This window comes from Rhodamnia argentea, chromosome 10, assembly GCF_020921035.1.
Source record: "Rhodamnia argentea isolate NSW1041297 chromosome 10, ASM2092103v1, whole genome shotgun sequence".
NCBI classification, from domain to species: Eukaryota; Viridiplantae; Streptophyta; class Magnoliopsida; order Myrtales; family Myrtaceae; genus Rhodamnia; species Rhodamnia argentea.
The window spans coordinates 4,708,850-4,732,360 of NC_063159.1; the positions used below are offsets into that span (position 1 = coordinate 4,708,850).

Sequence of the window (23,511 nt, forward strand, 5' to 3'; positions counted from 1 at the left end):
TGTTTTACTTAGCTTTAAATATTGTATTTCAATTTAATTGATAGGAATTCAAGTACGTCAGTTCGAATAACCACCATAGGTTGGTTTTGGTTTTTTCCAAGTGAGAGGTGATATCTCTTCTATGAATTTGTAAACTCATGTCTTAAAATGATAAATATTTGATCAATATTATTAATTATTAGAAGCATGTTTGTTGCATAAAATCTGGATTGAACATTTACTACAATTTGATATTTGTAAATGGTTTGAAAAATATTTTAGGAAAGGTATTGCGCAAATTTATATGTATGTATATGTTGATTTGTGAAACTGATTTACGGAATGGATTTTGAAATGGCTTGAGAAATGTGTTATAATGTATGACCTACTTTCTAGATTTGGAATTGTGGATTATTGAAAGATAATGTTTAATGCTCCATATGACTGTGAATCCGAGTAGGGGTTTCTGGATATGCATACTAGTGTTAGGATATCTTTTTAGGCTGAGCCACCTTCTGATAATAAGTGGAGACCTTGCCAAGGAGGGAGCTTGGTCGCCTTGTCACCAGATGTTGTCTTGTGACCATGGTTTGATATTTGAGTAATAAATTGATTGATAAACTGGATCGTCGATGTGTGATTTGACGAGATTGATTAGTGAACTCGACCATTGATGTTTGTTGTGGTATTATTAATTTAACGAACATTTTTTTATATCAATACAGTTGTGTTAAAACAATATAACTCTTTTTTATCTTGTACGTGTATTATAAATTGAAATTGAAATAAGTGAGTTTTGATATTGTTTTGTAGGAGCGCATAGTAAATCTTTTATCTTTTTAGAAGATTTATGCACAACTCACTAGACTGTGGTTTCTTATTCCTTTCATCTTTTATGTTTTTTAGGTTTCTCGATTGGTGGCTGATAGTACGAGGGCGCTATCGCAGGGACTTTTGGGGAAAGGTTTAAGGGAGTTGTATATTGTTGTTGAAAGTTGTTGGGTTGGTTGAGTTCTAAGTTGATGGCATGTAAAAAACTCTAATAATACACACACACACACACACACACACACACATATATATATATATATATAGAGAGAGAGAGAGAGAGAGAGAGAGAGAAATATGTTTTGATAATAATCTGTAGTTGTGTTTGAGGCTGCATTCTTCGATAGAAAGGACCATTGTGTCGATTCTATTTTTATTGGATATGGGGTGTGACACTACAAGTTCAGAATTTTGTCCTGAAAACCTATGATTCTCGAGTTGCTGGTGTGGCCAAATATCTAGGATGTCATGGGGAATCTGTGAAAGACTTCCTACGACATGACCTTCGGCACCCTTTGCATCCATAGTACTCGAACGGAGGAGTCCATGACTACTCAAAACAAAGCCCAGAAGAAGAATTCATGCAAATGATTGTTTTGGTGTACAACCAACGTCCAAATCCCCCACCTTTCAACATCACCTATAATTCAATATGAACCGGACTTCAATACATTGGGTATGTCTCGAGTTCGAATCTAAACGGAGATTTTCGTGTCTCTTGAATATATTATATATTTGAGCACCTTGAGTTTCCTAGCTGATGTTAGACTAGCTCTAATGGAAAGATGAGCTCGTTAGTCATTGGAGAGGATTTTCAGAGAGTTATTGGTAAGTCTCGTAAATAGCTCCATAGGAAGTTTGTGGGAGTCAATATGGGAGCTTGTTGCCATGTTGGTTAGGGATTCGAAAAACACGAGAGAATTTTAGTATGCCTACGATCTCCATTTGCCACTCAATGTATAGTGGAATTTTCTACTGCTCTTCTCGAGGTTGTAGGTCATGTCGATCGAACAAGCCACATTCATCTGATGTTCATTGTGTACAATAGATTAGTTACGCCATAGGATGTCATTGCATATGTATTTAAGTGCGTAAGACGTGAGAACTCAAAGCATACAATGTCATTGCTTTTTTCACCAAACAATTTCCTAAAGCCAACAAGAACAATGTTGAATTTCGGGAGCACCTACAGTTATTCACCTTCCGCCATCGACACAACGGAGATTAACTAAGCAAGTTCCTCCCAGTTACACATAACGCAAATTGGGCACCTAATTCTTTTCTCTCGAAAAAGACAAAGAACTCATTAAAATGGCATTATTGATTGGGATTTACTCTCCATCATCTTGGGGATTTGAGAGATTCAACTTGGGACTTGCCACGGGGACCCTTGGTCCTTATGTAGAGCCGGTACTCGTCGAAGGTCATGGCCGGGTAGAGGGCAGGGCGGTCCTCAGTCACCAATTCCGGGGCGGGTGCGATCGGGATGTCGCTCTTGGGGTTGTAGAAGAAGGCCAGTGAAACCCTCTCTTTTGCGGAATTCACTATAACTCTATGTTCCACGCTCCTGTAGATTGCATTGCTCAAGACCTAATGATTAAACACAATAAGTCAAATTAATTAATGACAAAGTTATGAATAAGGGAAGACAGAAAGTATAGACATGCTCGATAGTAGTTCTAGACCCATTTAAGATCTTTGACTTCCTTTATTTTTTCTTATCATCATCAAGTGATATCTTGAGAGAGAGACCTGCATCTGATCACCAATGTTGACAATGAAGGCGTCAGGGACCGGGTCGACGGTGACCCAACTCTCGCCCCTACGGACTTGGAGGCCAGGGACATTCTCATCCGGGAGGAGGAGGGTCAAGCCGCCTGGGTCCGAATGCGAAGAGAGGCCCAGTGTGAGGTCGGGTTGCGGGCATTTCGGGTAGAAATTGACCCTCAGGCATGCCCCGATCTCCTCCCCTCCGAAACATCTCTGTAAAAAGTCCTCCGGCAATCCCAAATTGAGGGACAACATCTTCATCAATCTTCCGCTCAACTCCACCACTTGCTTGCTGTATTCTGCAATTTGTTCCCTGCAAACCAAAATTTTTTCCCAATTACTCAAGGATCTACGTGATCTCACACTTTTTGAGATGCCAAATCTCAATCATATTTACAGTCGAACTATTGCTCTTGAATGGACTTATGATTCTTACTCTCATTAATTCGTAATCTACCAAAAGGTACATAAACTTGTACATATGTTGCTTCTTAGTTGATCCGGTCGGCTTTGTTCCTATCGCTCTATTAAATGTGTTAACTTATGGATTGTTGTTGGCTGAGTGGACAGTTTATGGATAACCCTTTACATAGCCGAGACTGATGACTATACTTTATCTTCAAAGTAGAGCAGAGCCCTAAACAGATATATATATATAAATAATGTTCTGACTGTCCTCTCTCCCCCATGTCTCTCCTTGTTGGCTCCTAAAAAGCACATTTCCTTTCGCAACCAAAAACAAAGTGAAAGTTTAATTTGGACTCAAATAAAAAAAAAAAAAGTGGAATTACAGATAAACTTGTATGGCACAAAAAAAAAGGGAGAAAAATGAAGTTGTGGGTAGCTCTTGAAAGTCTAGAGAGAGAGAGAGAGAGAGAGAGGACATTCAATGATACAAGAAGAGAAGGAGACAGGATATGGCCTCAATAATTGTGGGCAAAATTCGATGTGTTTCTGAGCCAATTCGAATCAGAATCTTTGCCAATTTGGGACCAGTTCTTTCCTTATTTAGACCAGCGAGATCCTTCAAGATAAGATCGTTCTCCTCTTTTTTGGCCCTCTTTGGTGTATTTTTTTTTTTCAAGGCCTTCCATTGAGAAAAGTCATTGATGATAAATAATATCTTCGGATGAAGACAAACCGCGCCAATTGCAACGCAAAGTTCGATGCGAAAATTGTCAAAGATGAGTAATGTTTCTGAGTGAATGAACCACACCAATCAAATTGCAAATATGAAGAGAACCGTGTGTATTTTAAAAAAGCCGACATGTATTTGACTCTTCCTATTACATCCTCATTAGCTTATATTAAGATACAAAAATGAGATATACCCTTTACCTCAATTTTTGTCTTCGACACTCCTATTAAGAAAATTGAGCAACTCGGATTTTAAAAAAGAAGGAAAGAAAGAAAGATAAAGGACAATAGGTCAATTTCAATAGTGACTAACGATATATCGTTAGTCAATTTTCCCCCTCCCTTTTTTCTTTCTTTGTCTAAACATTGCAAAATGAATCCTTTGACTGGCCATCCTGCCGCAGTAACGTATGCGACTCTTCAACTAAAGACTTAACTCATCTTCCCTTCCCCCTCTTTTTTTTTGGGTTATCTTTTTTCTATTTAGTCTAACTTGTGAAGATGATTGTGTACATGCATTAAATTTTTCGCAATCTCTATGGAAAAACAAAAAAAAAATCTCTTATCTCTACATAACCCCGATTAAAAATATCTGAAATCTTCACCAATCTCGAGCGAATTATTTGGTCATTTATTTGTTTTTGTCTTAATTCGATCTCAAACAACACGTGCACAATGAAAGTCCCACCATACATAACCCCGACCCCACCCCCTACTGCCACGACTACGCCACGACAAGTCCGTCCACTACGGGGGAACCCACTTGGCTCTTTCTCTCCAATAAAAGGAACTATACAAGTCAATCCATCACGTTTTTAATGCCCATCCGAAACAAAACCAAGACCCCCGGATAAGAAATCAATAAATTAAATCCGACAACTTCGATTATTGTTAGGGGACGGTGAGTGTCACTACTGTTGCTACTATTACCTGCACGATGAAGGAAGCGCCGGCCACTTCTCGTGGCTCCTCAGGCACTGGGGCATGTAATGGAGGAAGTAGTAGTCGCTCCAGTCGAGGACCGCCCCTTTCTCGATGCCGAGCCGGCTCCCGTACCCCTCATAGGTGCATGGGGAGTTGGCGTACTGCTGCTTCGACTCCAGCGGCAGGTGGAAGAACTCCCGCCAGCTCTCCCGCATCGCCCTCATCAGCTTCGGGTCAACCCCGTGGTTCACCACCTGGAAGAACCCCCAGTCGCGGCACGCCTCGTTGATCTGCCTCAAGGTTGGGTTGCCAGGGCCGCCCAGGACGTTGGCCCCAATGAAGAGGCCCTCAAGGTCGATGATGGGGATGTTGGCATCCTTGACCGAGGGTGAGCAGACGATCGAGGCCCGGTCGGATGGTGGCTTCACGTAGCGGTCGGGGATTGCCTTAATGCCGCTCTCAGATAGGGATTGGACCCGAACCACTGGCTCAGGCCAGCTTTGTAGGCTCATCCCTTCGTGATTCTTGTGGGAAAGATTGAAGGATGGTATGGGGCTATCTCAATGGAGGGTACTATAGAAGTGGGTTCGTCTTTAAGCAATTGAGTGCAATTGAGTGCAAGAGGTTGAAGTAGACTTGAGACGGAAATGTAACAATTGTGGTGATTTTTCTAGAGAGAGAGAGAGAGAGAGAGAGCAGTGAAGTAGGATTACATGGATATTGCAAGTGGAAGATGTGGGAGTGAGAGAGCTTGATAACGAATATATAAAGAAACGAGACAGAGAGGAGAATGAGTGTTTCGGCGCCGTGATGAAATTGAGTTGCTCTACTTTATCTACCAACATGAACAATATAACAACAAAAAAGAACTTGAGGTATTTTTCATTATCTGCCGTATCTTTTCTCAATTCCTTATGGGTGACCGCTCCAAAAATGACGACCATTCAATACCCACAAAAGAAAGTGAAAAAGAGTGGAGTTTTTGGAACATGAGGCACTGTTATTGTACGTTTGGAAGATGTGCTATTGAAGTAGAAATCCATTTGATAAATTAACTTTTGGAGCAGAAATTCGTTAGGTTACGGAACTTTATTTTTCTATTTCTGAAGCAATTATTTTTTGCTCTTGAAGTAATTTTGAAGCCATTTGAAGAAGATAAAAAAAAGTTTACTTCTCTTTAGAAGTAGAAAAATCAACTTCTGCTCGAAAGCAAATGCAAAAAAATTAACTTATGACTAAAAGTTGATTTTTAGAGCAGAAGTGTTACCTCATGCGATGGTATTCAAAGTGAAGTGGGCGAAAATGAAAAAAAAAATTAATTAAAGCTTTTGACTACACAAAGAAACGAAAGCCAAGTGGTTCAGATCTCATCCCACGTGTCCCTTGAGGGACATAAAATAAGTTTTGTGGAATAATTTCTCAGTCGAATATTACACCTTTGATGATGTATGTCTCATCCTTTTTCTAGGTGTTAGATTAGGTGCGGACCATGGCTTTCCAGAGTTTCTCTATGTGATTCACATGTTCATTTGATGATTGGTCAAGTGATGATGCAACATTGGAGATGTTACCCAATGAGCTTTAACGCGCATTATCAGTCACCAAGCTAGGGAGAAGAACTAAATATACGTGATGCCTGCTGGAATTAGAAACCCCAACATATCACGTGGAGTTTGGAATATACATATGGTTCTCTAGGGTTTAACAGGAGGAAATTTATTTAGGTTGCGTTTATCTCGCCAAAAATGAATGATTCGGAAAACGTTTTCCTGAAAATGATTGTCTGTTTCGCTTAAAATAATTAGTGAATGAAAGATGTTTTCATTACCGACAATAATTTATGTTTAAATATTTTTGTAGATGATAAAAATATTTTCCGTTCGTTTATTTTTGTGAGTGATACAAGTCATCAATTTTAGAAAAATTAATTTTCAAATCATTCATTTTTAGTGAAACAAATGGAGCATAAATCAAGTTAAAAGCTTTCGTGTTCGATTAAGCTAGGAATCATCTGGTCAGAAGGGTTCTGATGTTTCATTGCAACGCATACAAAACATGGAGTCAAAAAGGCTAGCTGGACCCATGTGATGGTAAATAAAGCATGCATTTTAAATGTGATGTGGGAAATTTTCATTCTCTTTCTCATCTTTTTATCATTACATATAAGTTTGTTTAGGTCAGTTTTAGGTAATTATGGATTAGAGTTCGACCCATTGGCATCCGTACAATTATGATATTTTTTTTGGTGCCATTATCAAGGTTTGCCTCAACCGACTAGTTCTTGTGTCGTGTTGGAGAACCGACTGGTGGGGCTCCCTTGTTCTTCTGCTGTCGTGAAAACAGAAATTACAATTCCAGGGGGGAAAAAAATGGAGAACTTTTAAAGTGAACTTTTACAATTCCAAGGGTAGTAAATCAGAGTCACGAATCGAATAATTAGGATGGTGTAGATAATTTAGCCTATAACTAAATGAGTTACCCATTTGAGCTAATCTGATTCGGACGTGTGAAGATGTTAGTAGAATAGAATCACGTATCAAATAATTAGCATGGTATGGATTACTTGGCCTATAACTAAATAAGTTATACTTTTGAACTAATCTGATTTGGGCTTCCCTTGAAATTTTGTTGGCGCATTGAAACAAGCAATATTAGAGTCGATGACTGATCGATGGCTTCTAACTATTAGGGGTGAGTATGATTCCAGGGTACAATTGAGAGTGAAAATCGGACCGATGGGAACTAGTCCAGTTCAAGATTCTAAAATATGCATGGTAGATTCTAGGTTCCAAAAATTAGGGACTTGATTCCGATGCTAGGTTCTAGGTGGATGAAACCTAGAATATGAAATCTGGAATAAATCTTTGTGTTTTTCTTGTTCTGTGTCTTCACGCAATCCTGCGGTATTCCATAGTGTTCGATTATGAGTGCGTAATCTAGGACCACTGGTCCGAGCTTCCATTTTCGACGATATCCTTAATTAGATTTTTACTTTGTTAATTATTCATATTTTTTGTGCCTAAATATGTATTGTGGTCGATAAATTGTAGAAATAAATGATAGTCATTAGAAGTAATAGTCCACTGCAATCATTCAAGTAAGAATATAAGTGAAACATGGGTAGACCCTAGAGCCGGCTACGAAACCCGTGGCATGGTAGGTTTCAAGTTTTAGGGTATGCGAGGTAGGTTTCAAATTCCAAAAATTATCGATCCGGTTTCGACGGGTAGGTTCCAAGTGGAGCTTGGACTAATGGAAGGAACTTGTATATTAGTCTTGTAAATTTTTGTGGGATTACTATTAACTGTTTTTTTAATATTCAAATATGCTAACATTTCTCTTTAGAAAAAATTACCAAAAAAATATTAAAATTATTGCAATTGTGTCAATTCGGTGCTAAACTTTTTTTTTTTTGTAAATACCTTTTGCATTTGTGTTAATTCGGTCTATTTGGCCAGCAGATGGTGATGTGGTGTCATCGAAGGCGACGTGAATAAATTTATGTAATATTTTAATATTTTTCTTTTTATTTTATTTTATTTTATTTTTTTCTTTCTTTGTATTCTTTATTTTCCCTTGTGGCCGGTGAGCTGTGACTTGCTAGGGTTGCCAAAGCTCTTTGGCCGTAAGTGAAGGCGGCCTCGCTTCTTGCAAAAGAAGCCATGGCTGCTTTTGCTCGTGGTCATGTCTCACGATGGTATCTAAAGCCTTACCGATTGTGGGCCAAGGCGGCCACGGCCTCACTAGCTAGGAGCGAGGCCACCTTTGCTCGTGACTAAGATGGCCTTGCTTAGTGGCCTGCAAGCCTCGGCTACGGCTCGCCGGCAAGCTTCGGCTACGGCTCGCCGTCCGTAGGGGGAAAAAAACAGAGAAAGAAAAGGAAAATAAATAAATAACAAAGAATATGATTAGCTATTGTCCTTGTCAACATTTGCTGGGCAAATGGACTGAATTGGGACAAATGCAAAAGGTTTATTGTTGAATTGGCAAAAAACAAGGTTTAGAACTAAATTGGCACAATTGCAATAGATTTATGAGTTTTTTTTCGAACTTTTTCTTTCTCTTTACACAGGCGAGACTTTGGCTTGAGAGTAACATGGGGAAATATTGGGGTGAGACGACTTTCTACTGTGAGACTATGTTAATTTTTGTGGAATTAAAACCAACTATTTTAAGCTATTCAATGAAGGCTCCAACTAGTTCGAATATTTGATGTTTTGTATTCTCGATAGCGACTCCTAGTACATCGGTTGATCGGATGCTTGTGTATTCCGGTTGAGTTTGCTATACACGGGACTTTGTATAGAGGGAGAGTTAGCTTAATGAAAAGATTAGACATGAGGGGACAGATTTATTAAGGTAAGCGCTTGAGGATGTTAGTGAAAGGGCCGGGTTTTTCTCCATCAAAAGCCGGAGGGAATTTCTTCTAACCATGTCTTGATTGGTGTAGAAACATGCATATCGTACCAATTTTCTAATTTTAGTTTATATTGCACGTGAGTTATGTCCATAACTTATAACCGACGAATCGAAGACACAATTGGAGGAAAATAGTCTAAATAGTGTCTCACATTGTGTTTTTTTTTTTTTTTGGTCGAAGAGAGTCTCACGTTGGCTAGGCGATATACGGTACACAACAACCAGCATACATATCTTCCTTTCTGGCTCTATGTAGTATATTTAGTTGGCTCATAATCTGAGTTTATGAGCCAAATGGGAGTCTAATTAAGTTGTTAATGGGCTTCGAGAGGTAGGATCTATCTTGGACTTTTGGCCTTGTGATGCGCATTCCAGCAAGAACATTTTTTTTGTAGTGGAATTTGTCTCTTCTCTATCTACGAAGTTGGAAATACATGGATTGAGCTTGGGAAGCTATGAATCCGACAACGCAAAGCATATGGCTACATGCTTATGATGTGAACCTAACCCTAAAAAATTCATACCTATGACCCCTTTTCATGTGTTTTTACTTTGATATTTCTCTCTACTCTGGATAGATTTTACTTCTTTGTTATTGCATCGACCGTATTACGCCGGGGGGATATCTCCAACTTGGACTAAATTATTTCCAAGTCTCTTCGACATTATCTAAAACGAGAAAGCAAAAGATCGGATCATTCCAATCCAACCTATCTTTTCATCAGATTATTTTATTTTTTTGGGTCAAACACACTAACTCTGGATTGGGTTTGCACTTGCGTAGATTCATCATTTGGACGTGTCTTGCGATGACAGATGGCAGTGGGAACCTTATCCTCTTGCTAGGATTTGGGATCATCGTCATCTTACATGGCTGCTCACCATTGCATTGGGGGCCAACACTTAACGTTTCCAAACTTCGAGCTGGGATTGTTCAGACAGTAGCAAACCCCCTAAAAACGTAGCAAGTTCGTTTTTGCTTGAGACAAGACCATGTGGGGGTCAAAAGTGGAGCAAGTTATTTTCAAGCCTAGGGTTATCGTTTCATAGTCGAGACCATTTGGATAAATGGCTTGCCGGGGACAATATTTCTGTTTAAACTAATAGATTTATGCTATAAAAGAGTCGATGGACATAACATAGAGACATGATATCTATTGGGATGTGATTCATACTCTCCATCAATAAGAAAGAATGGATCTCACTCTTCGGTGACCGGGGGGGTGTGGATTGGACACCATAAGAATTTTATAGTTGAAACTCGAATTTTATTAATAGTTTGGTTTAGACCCATGAATAGCTGTTGTTATAATTCTTTTTTGCTTGTAATTTAGTTATGTAATATAGAGGTGAGAGGTCTTAATTATATTGGAATCATCTACTAGATGTAGCTCTAGTTTAAGGGTAAATCTGAATAAACCTTGTGTCTCAATTTCTCTTTCTCACTATTATTCTCTATTTATTTGTGTTTGTGTGCCGAATTCTAATATTTGGTATTAGAGCTAGGTTTGAGGATAGGGTTTCTTGGTGAAGAGAGATCCGAGAAATCGAATCTTGGGAAAATGTCGGTTGGTCGATCACGGATTGAAGTAAAGAAGTTCGGAAGAAAGGGTTTCGAGTTATGAAAATTAAAGATTGGGGCCGTGCTCATGGAATGAGGTTTGTGGCACGTGATGGAAGATGATAAACTTTAGGTGAATCCCAAGGGGAAGTCGAAGGAGAATGAGACAATAGAGTCCATAACCATTGAATCGAATGAGTAGATCAGCAACGATCGGAAGGCGCGAAGTCTGATTTGGCTATGTCTTGCTGATAACGTCCTGGTGAATGTGACATCTAAGAAGATGATGAATGATCTATGGACAAAGCTGGGAAACCTTTATCAGAGCAAGTCACTTGTGACAGGTTATTATGCGAAAGTGATTGTATAACCTTTAGATGAGTGAATGTGATTTTTTCTCTGCACACTTAAAAAGAGTTTAACACTATTTGTGGGCAACTTGCATCTATTGATGTTAATCTGGATGAGGAAGTGTACTTTGATGTGTTCAATGTCAAATTCATAGGAACATATAATTGTTTCATTAGCACTGGTGTTAGTGCATTGTCCTTTGGTAATGTTGTATTTGCTTTATTATTTGAGAAGATGAGGAGAGCATGTTTTGATGATGCAATGAATGAGACTCTTTTTCGTAAGAGGAAGGAACAATGAACGGTCCATATCAAGATTTGGTGGCAAGAATAAGTCTAGAGGAAGATGTAAAAGCCAAGATTGATCCAAAGTGTTGGAAGTACGGAAAGGCTAACCACATAAAGAAAGATTGTATAAGAAAAAATGTTGGTCCAGTGAAGCAAGATGATGCACCATCCGTTAGTATAAAGAATGATGATGGTAGTAGCACGGAAGACATGTATCTCATTTACTATTCATCTCGGGTTGATCGCAGTGCATGGATAATTAATCTTGGACCGTCTTTCCACATGACGCTTCATAGAGATTGGTTTTGTTGTTATGAGCCATATTAGAGAGGTAGAGTGCGAATGGGAGATGAGACAACGCTTGATATTATCGGTTGTAGAAAGGTAGAGCTAAAGATGAAAGATGTGACAGTCAAGAATCTTCCTAATGTGATGCATTTTCATAGTCTTACAAGAAATGTTATTTCTATGGGAACTATGATAAATGTTGACATTGCTTTCATTGCGACAAGTATTCATGCAAGCTAACCCAAGGATCTATGGTGATTGCTCATGAGAAACATTGTGGAAAACTGTGGAAGTTATTGGGAAGCATGATGATCGGTGGCGAGAGTTACAAATCGGACCAAGTGGAAGAAGATCTTTCGATATTGTGGCATCGGAGATTGGGTCTTATCGGTGAGTAACCCTTACCTCAAATAAGATAATAGATGAAATTCTGAGCTATTCTATGGGTTTCAAATTTTGTGAACATTGTTTACATGTCAAATGGAATCGGGTATCTTTTGAATCTATAGGAAGGAGAGCAAAAGGAATTTTGGATCTAATCCACAGTGACGTCTTTGGACCTACACCTGTAACATTGTTTGAAAAATCAAGGTATTATGTATCAATTGCTGATGATTTTTTCAAATATGTGTGGAGATGATGTGCTGGAAAAATTTCACGAGTTCAAAACTTTGGTGAAAAACCAATTTGATAGAAAAATCAAAGTTTTGCGGACCGACAATTGGATGGTAATTCTGTTTCGCAAAATTTGATCAATTATATGTAGCCGGTGGCATTGCAAGGCAAAATACAACGCCATATTCACCTCGCCAGAATGGGGTGTTAGAGAGGCTTAATCGGTATCTCATGAAGATGTGAAGGAATATGCTAAGTGATGCAAACTTGGCAATTGAATTTTGGGTGGAAGCAATGGCTACCATGTACCATTTGAAGAAGAACTCTCCCACACCAACTTTGAAGGATTAGACATCATTTGAGGCACTGTTTGGAAAAAAAGCCAAATATATCACATATTAGAGTATTTGATTGTGAAGTGAGAAACGAGGAATAAGCTTGAGAGCAAGTCAGAGAAGTGTATCTCCATTAAGTACAAGGATGGTGCAAAGGGTATAATATGCGGAATCCTAATACTAAGCCTATCATTTATAGCGGGGATGTGATGTTCGGAGGATCTACGACGAATCGGATTGTTCCATAAGCTCTTGAAAAATCACATATGGTTGAGTTAGATGTTGGTTTGAAGAGGAGACGGAAGTTATACAAGATGTAATGAAAGATTCGGATTCTAAAGCTGATGAGCCCGATATGGGGGATGACATAGTAGATTTCGAACTTGAGTTTGAAGTTGAAGCACCAACCGAACCTATTTTAAGAAGGTCTGAGAAGACACCCTAAGAGGTATACCATATTTGCCGATAATGAAAATTGTGCTCTTAATGTTACAAGCGATGAGCCAAGTATTGAAAAGAAAGGAAGAAGCGCGGAGGATACCAAATAGTGAGAGAAAATCATGAAAGATGAGGTGGACTCACTGGATAAAAATGGATCATTGAGTTTAGTAAAATTAACCGCCAATTGGAAGCCAATTGGTTGCTAGTGGGTGTTTAAGAGTTTTTCTGCATATGGAGAGATAAACCACGGAAAACTCATTTGGTTGCGAAGGGACACTCACGGATAGAGAGAGCAGATTATGGCAAGACTTTTTCTCTTGTTGCTAAGTTGAATTCCAAAAGACTTGTCTTATTTGTAACAATTGCATACAATCTAGAGGTAGAGCAGCTCGATATGAAAAAAACATTCCTGGTGACTTAGAGAAGGATAATTAAATAAAACAAGTAGATGGGCTTGTGATTAGAGAAAAAGAAGAATTTCTTGGCAAACCGAACAAGTTTTTTTATGGCATGAAACAATCTCTAAGAATGTGATACTAGAAGTTCGACGCATATACCTTGAAACTTGGCCTTGTTAGTGGTGATGCTAATCATTGTATCTATGTGAAGAGGTTAGATGATTATTTTGTTATATTAATCTTATATGTTGATGATATGCTGCAAGTAGGGAATAGTTTGAGAATGATCATCACTGTGAAAGGAATGTCGACAAAACAGTTTGAGATGAAATACGTAGGCACAACAAACTTGATCTTGGGCATGTAGATAAAAAAAGGAGCATGAGAATAAGAAGTTATGGCTAAGTCAAAAGAAATGTACTAAAAATGCATTGAAGAAGTTAAATATGGTAGACTGTAAATCGGGGATGACCCACATGTCATAAGTTCCAAGTTATCGGCTCTCTAGTGTCCCAAGACCAAAGAAGAAGCTGAAGAGATGGCAACAGTCCCATATGCAAGCATAGTGGGGAAGTTGATATATGCCATGGTGTATACTCGTCCAAATATTGCTCAATCAATGGAAGTATTGAGTAGATATATGTCGAATCTAGGGAAAGAATATTGGATGCCAGAAAAACTTGTGTTTCATTATCTTCGCAGTGAGTGCATAAAAGTTGAGACATATGTGAATGGTGCAATTTTTATTACCAAGGTAGTGAGTGCAGAAAAATTTGAATGGCGTACGATCGTGATGGGTCTAAAGGAGCATGTGAAGTATTCACCAAGTGGGAGAATATTATGGTGTGATTTTTACCGCCAATCGACGGGAAAGTACGGGGATCCCATTTTGGCGGGGGTTGTGAGGGGGCTGCAACGTCCTAGCTGGCACTAGGCTAGGGTTCGTGTCCCTTGCCGGCCCTAAGTCCAAAAACAAAACAAAAAATAGAGAAAAGAAAAAAAAAAGACAGAAATTATAATAAAAAATCAAAGTATTATTAACAAAATTCCACGTTAGCATCGGTTGGCCAAAACTGGGCAAGTGGAATGAATTGAAAAGGTTTAGGAATGAATTGCCACAATTGCAATAGGTTTAGAACTTTTTTGGTAATTCTCCCTAAATTTTCTTATCCGTGTTTACGAGTGTGCAAAGGAACTGGAAATCGCCCGGAGTCGGATTGGATCAAACCGACCAAGAACCCATGGGTCCCAAGGGAATCGGTCTAGTTCCTGGTTCCACGTATGGAACCGCACACCCGGATCGAACCGGTAATTTATAAAATTTTTAAGAAAAATTAAAGCCCTAAAATCTCTAACCTCGCTACGTCTCCTCTCATTTCAGTTTCTCTCATCTCAATTCTTCCATCAACCCATGGTCGTACCTCCGGCCGTTCCTCACAGAGATGACTCACGGCCTCACCTTCCTCTCTTGCTCTCTGTCGCCTCCATTTGCTATCATTAGGAAACCCTAATTGCTGTAATTTGTCCCTTTTTATTTCTCCAATCTACTCACTATTCGAAGTACTAGAAACAAAGTGAAGTTTTATTTGCACGTGTTTGAATTTTTTTTTTTATACAAACAACAGTGCAATTAAAGAACATGACATTCTTTCGCTAGAAAGAAAAAAAAAAAGAAGCTTGGTGGGATAGATTCATGGCTTGCTTGAAAACAAACCACCGATCGCGTGAAACTCGGTGGGACCCATTTCATGGACCCACCCAGGAGCTAGACCGGACCGGTGGTCCGGTTCTTGGATGGCTCCATAATACCAATGGGAGGTTCTTGATTCCTATTTTTTGAAATCGGTCCTTAATGGGCAGTTATCGATTTTAGGATAGGAAATCGCTCACCCTAGAACCCATCACCGTGTCCGCGTCCATATGGTAACCATACATAATATAGAGGACGTGACCCTTACGATTATTCCAAGTAAAGGACGTCGAGATTTAAATGCGAGAATTTGCAACTTCAAAACCAAATCCTTACCCGTTTAACCAACCATTTAGTTATTACAAAATAGACTTGCTCCAACTCATATCATTGGCACAATAGGTTGTCTATGTTTATATTTTCGAGTGGGGTCTCATGTTTTGCATCAAATTATGGTTAATTTGGAACTCTCAAGGTTATTAAAAGTAAAAAAGTTCAAAAGTAGAAAACAAAATGGCGGTGTTAGTTCTCTATATGTTATGGCTCGTTCTAATTTGACGAAATTTGGGCGGCATGAATCGGCCCTTCACATGAGTTCACCATTAATGACCAAAGAATACAAAAAAGGGGAAAAATAGAGAATGAAATAAGCAAAGGAATGAGGATCACGTGCGTGCGGTAGAATGATTAGTCTATTTTCCACGAACTTTCCAAGTCAAACTTTCCATCATTCTCACAACGGTGATCCTTAGGCCTTGGGGGTGGCATTCCTACATTGGATTTGACTCTCTTTTCTTCTTGTCACCTATCACCCACATGTACATACGAGTTGCTAGTAATATGAAATTGCGAAATATCACATTTTCTCGAATTCTTCATTGAGAGGTAAAGGGAAGAACATAAACTCTCGTCGGACATTCGGACACAGCACATTGGCTGCACTATGCCTCCTCCGTAACCCATAAAAATTCAATGACAAAGAATCTCATCTACCTAGGTACTATAGGTCGAAATTAGATTTTCCAATTGTAAATATTAATGTGCACAACACTTCTCTAACAAGATAAACTATCGCGATGGAGAAGAAAAATGGATATACAAAGGGATCGATCTCTTTTATAGTAGCTTATATGTGAGCGTTAGTTGTTTTCAATGTCTTCTTCTATGTCAATGGTGTCGGTACCAATACCCAAACCTTGATCAATATCAAAGTAAAGTTTGTGCAACACATGCATTTGTCAAGGTCACCGGTCACATGGGCTGCCCCATGACTTCTTCCTAAACCATAAAAAGTCAATGACAAAGAATTTTATTTACCTAGGTAGTATAGGTTAAAATTAGATTTTCAAATTGTGAGCATCGACAACCAATAGCATACGGCAGTAATCTAGGATAAAGTCATCAATATCGACATGAGGTGTAAGCGGCCGGTAGAGATATTTTCGCTTATTTGAACTTTTTGTGGATAGGTGTTGTTGTAACTTTTTATAACTGCAGATAAGATTAAGAAGTTATTCCTTTGTGTGAATTTAGTAACCACCTAGAGATGAGAAGTGGTGATGTGGAGATATGGAAGGGAAAGCTCCAACGATGTGAAGAATGACTAAAACTGTTGAAGAAGCGCTTATAGGCATTCATGTTGTAAACACTATAAATACTAATGCTTGTGTATCGTAGAAGACCCCGCACAACACAAAAAAAAAAAAAAATGTCATCTTCCAGTATCTTTGCTATAGTTATGGTTGTAGTTTCTAGATATTTCGCCCTCAATTAAATTCCAACATTATTAAATTTCAACATTGTTGTATATTGTTAGTTTCATTTAAAGTGAAATTATTGGTTTCCTTGTGTGCCTATGATTTTCTTGTCTAAAGTCACTACGAAACCTATCTCTTATCATGAAAAAAAAAATCAAAGAACAACTTTCGATAAAAGTGTACTTATTGTGAACGTAAATTTTGGCAAAACAGTTTGATAAAACCGATCCAAAGTTGCGTCAGGCTGGGGTCTCTGACCTCCTCTCTAATGGTGCTAGGCTGGGTCTTCGGCCACAAAACCGGGTATCACCATGACCTTACTTTTTAATTGATTGTTTTGCATGATATGAGTTCACATCCTGAGTTCTTTAATTGCTTGAACCTTTTCAACATTTAAAATGGGTCTTGACATGTTTGAAGAATTCGGGGTTGATCATCGACTTTCAAGATAGCTCTCTTGGATGACTTGCATGAGTGCATCTTCAACTTTTGAAAAGATGTTGAATAATTAGATTGTTTTTCACTTATTACTCACTCAACAAGATAGCGAGTAAGGCTAACGGATCATTCTCAAAGGATTCGACTCCAAATCAAGACCCCCGATTCTACTAAGTCTGTTTCGTCAATGTTGTGCCTAAATTTAGATGGCATAAACCTTTGTTCAATAATAACTTACTCATTAGAACTCATCACTAAATAATTTCTATAGAATCCTCATGTTTCAGCAAATAGAGTCAATCTTAGCCATACCTTGCATCTACTTATCCAACTTTAAATCATGAGTTCACTAAGTAGTAGATAGGTATGACAAAATCCTTGAATTTCTTATCCTATCCTATTCGGACCTATCATGAATAGAAATCTGGATGGCTAAACGCAGCCTTAAAGTTCTCTAATGGTGGGGTTAGTCTTCCATGCGTAAATTGATCGAGAGTTCTTGCCGCTTTCTTAATTGTTGGGAAATTACACCCATCAAGGATAAAGAATATATACTTGCCTTTATTGCAATAATTAAGGGAAAATTTTATTTCCTATTGAAGACATGGAGATATATATACCAATAGTCATAACTTATGTCGTTCTATGATTCATACTTAGGAACTCTCTCAAAAACTCTCTCTGGAAAACTCTCTCAAAGAACGATTGATCGGTAGATCCGGATTGTTTTCTCACCTGCAATTTGAGGCTTTTAATATGTGAAAACTGAGGTATGTTTGTTAATCGTGATATGCTTCTCAAATCGGTGATACAAGTTGATTTTAGGGCATTTTGATCTAGTGCAATCCGTTCGTACATGTACATATATGTTGAATCAATTTTTGTTCAGCTATAACATGCACGTTGAGTTTATGGGTATGTAGATCTATAACTTTCCCGCTGTGTTTATAGATCTGGATTAGTATTTAGACGTTTTACCCTTCATTGGTATCATAGCGGTGTTGTTCTTGCTTCTAGACCATGTGTTGTTCAAGAATCGCGATTAGCGCAAAATACCCGTTTTTCATACGTTCTGTTCTAGGGTAATATTTTTTGTTACGTACAATAAAACTCATTTTTGAATACACCAAACGAGCGGACTTGTCTAGACGAGAATGAAATGAAAGCCATAACATGGGATGGGAGGACCAAATTGATTGACCATGTCATCAATTTCAATGAGAAGTTGCAAGATGTCATTTGGGCAGGTGATTGTTTGAAAGATTTTGACACGATTATTGCTTTTAGTGATAGTCTACAAGAAAGTCAAATGAAATTTCTTCATGCACTCTAGGAGAGGAATGGTCGTCTAGATTATAATGAGCTTCTCGAAACTTTTATAAGGGAGGATATGAAGATTAAGGCATCAAGGACGTCGACACTTTTTGTGAACACCACCTAGCGCATGAAGGCGCCTTGGCGCGAGTCAAAGGAATTTGCTTCGGCTGTTACCCTATGGGGTATTTCAAACCAAAAGCTTCCAGAACATTTTTACAAAACTTTGTTAGTCCATAAGAAAAGGATTATCCGTTGAAGCGTTCTTTCTATTTTTGTTGCCTGGTTTGGGACCTTTTTTTTCCGATTTGATGATTGTTTACTCCAACATTGTTTTTTATTTCTTACTTGAACTTGTTTATGGATTTCTTGGTAATGAATAATAAATGACAGTTTTTATTGATTATATGACTTTCGTCAAAGTTGTTCATCTTTTATCCATATATGTTCAAGTGGGGAGTTCGATTAGTTTGTATAACTATTAAATGAACTCGATTTATAAAATGAATAAGTTAATGGTAATTTCAATTAGGGCTCTTTGGACGATGATTGGGAACGTAGTGAACTTTCAATCTTAAGGCCCTTTTGTGAAACTATTCGTTAACATAGTTAGTTAGTATAAATCTTTATGCAATAAATGTTAGGCATTAAAAGATTCATGCAAATAGTGTCTAAAGAACTTTGGGTTCTTGTAGGATGACTTCAGTAATAAAGAGTATCGTAGCTGAGTTGAACAAGAGAGAGAAACTTAATGGTGAAAATTATGAGATATGGAGCATGAAAATCCAATGTGTTGGAGGAGCAGAAAGAACTAGAAACCCCGAACCAAGTTATGGATGAACCTGAAGAGGGTACCACCGAACAACATCGGAGAGATAGAGATGCTTTTACTGTTTGGAAAAGAAAGAACTCTCTTGCTCGCATTACGTTGCTGAGCAGCATGTAGAATGACATAATGAGAGAGTTCATGCGGTTTGACAACGCTAAAGATATGTAGAAAGCATTGAAGCCTAGGGTTGGTCAAATTTCGAGGACCAAACTAAGACAACTCACTATAAGGTTTGACTCATATAAGATGGCTCATGGAAAGAATATGAAGCAACATCTGAAGTGGATGTCGAATATGATAAGTGAATTATCTTATGCTGGATACATATTGATCGACGAGCAGCGGGTGCAAGCGGTTATATGCTATTTGCCTCATAGTTGGGAGAATATAAAAATCCACTTAACTCATAATGATAACATCAAAACCTTTGAGGATGCGATGCGACATCTTAAGCTAGATGAGGACCGCCTCCTAACAGCTAAACCACAAGTAGATATATATTATGCTACTTCTAGCTCACATGGAGCCGTGGGCTCCAAGCGTAAGCATCCGGGTTGTTTTAAGAAGTGGAAGGGCAAAGGAGCAGAGGCTTCGGGGGAGAAACCAAAGACCAACCAACCGAAGAAAGGAAAGCGTCCTTTCAAGAAGAACATTTCAAGGGTGAAGTGTTTTGATTGTGGCAACAAAGGGCACTTCGCTCGCAACTTTGCTGGGCTAAAGAAGGTAGAAACCTTGTATACACTTGCGAGTGTTTCTTATGTTTCTAGCTTGGTCTTTTTTAACTAAATCTCATCTTTTGTGGACTGTAGACTTAGGCGCCATGGACCATGTAGCAAAGGACCGAGGAGCCTTCGTGGAATTTCGACGAGTTCTACATGGAGCAAAATGGATATATGTGGAAAACAACTCCAGAGCATATGTGAAAAGCATTGGCACCTGCCAATTGAGCATGCACGGTGATCATACCTTATTCCCGCATGACGTATTTTATGCTCCGGAAATTCATTGGAATTTAGTTTCAGTATTGGTGTTGGTCAAGCATGATTTTAATTTGAATTTCCATAATAATGGTATTGATTTGTTTTTTGGAACAAGTCGGTATGGTTATGGTTATTTTCTGGATGGTTTTATCATTCTGGATGTTAATGAGAGTGGTGCTAATATCAGTTATTCCCTATTTACATCTTTCGATTCAATGATAATGATGTGAATATGTGGCATACTAGACTCGATCATATCGGCCAACAATGAATGAATAAATTAGCCGAATGGGGCTCATTATGTAATATTGAAAAAGTCTATTTGCCTATTTGTGAGCATTGCCTAGCGGGAAAAACGACACGAAAACTATTTGGAAAAGGGACTAGAGCTGAGTTTCCATTGCAATTAATCGATTTTGACATCTATATGATCCAATGAATGTGAGAGCAAGGCATATGACTGTTTATTTCATCACTTTTATAGGTGATTATACTCGATTTGGATATGTCTATTTGATTTCTCACAAATCTGAAGCATTACGTTGCTTAAAGAAGTTTGTGACCTTAGTGGAAAATCAACTGGATAAGAAAATAAAAGCATTGAGATCCGATTGAGGTCGAGAATATCGATTTGATCAATTCAAAAATTTGTGTAATGAAAAAGGAATAGAAAGACAGTTATCTATTTCGTATACTCCTCAACAAAAAGGTATTGCGGAGAGAAGAAATAGAACCCTATTGAAAGTAGTTAGGTCTATGATAGTGCGGGCTAATCCGCCAATCACCTTTTAGGGTGATGCTTTGGCAACAACTGTCTATATACTTAATCGAGTCCCTTTTAAGTCGGTTACCTCCACTCCATACGAATTATGGACGGGTCCAAAACCCGATTTGAGTTTCCTGAAACCTTGGGATTGTACAGCCTATACTCACGAATCATCCCACAAGTATGGAAAATTGGGTTCTTGAGGCAAGAAGTGCATCTTCATAAGATACTTGAAAAACTTAAAATGATATGTTTTTATTGGTGAGTAAGAAAGTATGAGTATAACTGAATTCGAATCATGAGATGTTACATTCTTAGAGAATGAGTTTCCTAAAGAGGGCGAAATAGGTGAAGAAAATTCCATATTTGAGACATTAGATAATGACAATGATGCAGGTGGGAGCAATGTGAGAAGTGAGAAATTTGTTTTGAGTCGGTCTCAATTGCAACCACTTGATGAGATAATGCCATCATTATCTAATCCGAGTAGGAGCGTAATGGAGAATGAAGGACCTAAGGTATAATCTTCTCCACGGCAAACAAGTCGCAAAAGTATTCCCTGTCGATGCTTTGAGATTGAAGGAGAAGCTTTCATGGTAGCTCCACAAGTTGAGAATGAGCCAAGGAATATAAATGAGGCTCCGTCTTGCTCTGACAAGGAAAAGTGAATACATGCAATGGAAGAAGAAATGGAGTCAATGAGATCAAATCAAGTTTGTGAACTGGTTGTTCTTCCGAAAGGACGTGAAGCTGGTGGGAACAAATGGGTTCTCAAAATAAAGCGAAATGTTGATTGCTCAATTGAAAAATATAAGGCTCGCCTCATGGAAAAAGGGTATAATCAACATGAATGAATTGATTATAAGGAAACTTTTTCTCATGTAGTAAGATTTATCTCAATTCACCTTATTCTGGCAATAGTAGCAAGTATGAATCCTGAATTATATCAAATGATGTAAAGACTGCTTTTCTCAAAAGAGAATTAGAAGAAGAATTATATGTGCAATAACCCATTGGGTTTGTTATAGAAGGCCAAGAACAAAAGGTATGTCGACTTCTAAGATCAATATATGGCCTTAAGCAGTCTTTGAGACAATGGTACATACGTTTTCATAATGCTATAGTAACATATGATTTTACAATGATTGATGAGGATCGTTATGTATATATCAAAAGATCTAAAGATCATTTTGTGATCATAACATTATATGTTGATGATATCCTCATTGCCGGAAACAATATGGAGTTCGTTCAAACAGTCAAGAATTGGTAATCATCCAATTTTGAAATGAAAGATATGGGTGAAGTTGCGTATATTGTTGGAGTTAAGATTTCAAGTGAATGCTCAAAAAGAATGTTGTCTCTCTCACAAGAGACGTGCGTAAATAAAATCCTTAAACGTTTCTATATGCAAGATCGTAAACCCATTGACAATTCTATTACCAAAGGTGAAAGTTTGAGCCGCAGATTGTGTCCTAAGACTCTACAAGAACAGGAATATATGGAAAATGTTCCATATGCCGGTGTTGTTGGGAGCTTAATGTACACTATGATGTGTATAAGGCTTGACATTTATCATGTTGTTGGAATGATGAGTAGATACCAATCCAATCCAGGTCAAACATATTAGATCGCCGTCAAGAGAATCCTGAAGTATTTAAAGGGTACTGCAGATTATTTGCTGACTTACCAAAGAAGAGATCCGTACCTTGAGGGCTATCTCGACGCTAATTGGGGAGGGGATTTAGATGAAAGGAAATCTACCTCTGGGTTTGTATACTTACCGTGCAGTAGCACAATATCGTGGAATAGCAAGAAATAAACATGTATAGCATTATCGACCATGGAAGCCGAGTTCATGGCCTTGTCGACAACGGTACAAGAGGGAGTTTAACTTAAGAGATTTTTGGATCATCTATATGTTGCTAAGGATGCTGCTAATCCTTTATTAGTTAATTGTGATAGTCAAGCAGCAATAGCTTACAGTAAGGATCCCAAAATTTATTGCAAAATCGAAAATATAAATACCAAGTATAATTTTGTGAAAGACATAGTTACACGAAAGATTGTGAACGTCTGGTATATATCTACGCATAGTATGATAACAGATCCAATGACCAAGCCGATTCCTAGAGATGTTTTTTTCGGTCATATAAAGTCTTTGGGATAGTGTAGAAATTGATGTACTGGATATTTGTATTTTTTCCTAAAGTTCACGATCAAATGATATTTGTTATCGTTATTGATGCTTATGAGTTTATTTAACATTTATACATATTAATGCTTAGTGCATTATATCGAAAAAGTATGTTGAACCGATAAGAGATTAGCCCACTTACACGAATAATCGCATATATTTACTGTGTGATAAAAATATATGAGACGATTTCAAGCTTATTTTATA

The 23,511-nt window shown here is 38.1% G+C and overlaps 1 protein-coding gene across 1 annotated transcript; it reads right to left on the reverse strand.

Moving 5' to 3' along the window:
* Nucleotides 1-1,866: 1,866 nt before the first annotated feature.
* Nucleotides 1,867-5,382, reverse strand: LOC115745781 (jasmonate-induced oxygenase 1-like). Its single transcript, XM_030681374.2, has 3 exons — nt 4,645-5,382; nt 2,560-2,890; nt 1,867-2,397 (listed from the first exon to the last, which is right to left on the reverse strand). Exons 1-3 carry the CDS (start codon nt 5,148-5,150, stop codon nt 2,149-2,151), a joined length of 1,086 nt encoding a protein of 361 aa, XP_030537234.1. The 5' UTR covers nt 5,151-5,382; the 3' UTR covers nt 1,867-2,148.
* Between the last annotated feature and the right edge of the window lie 18,129 nt (nt 5,383-23,511).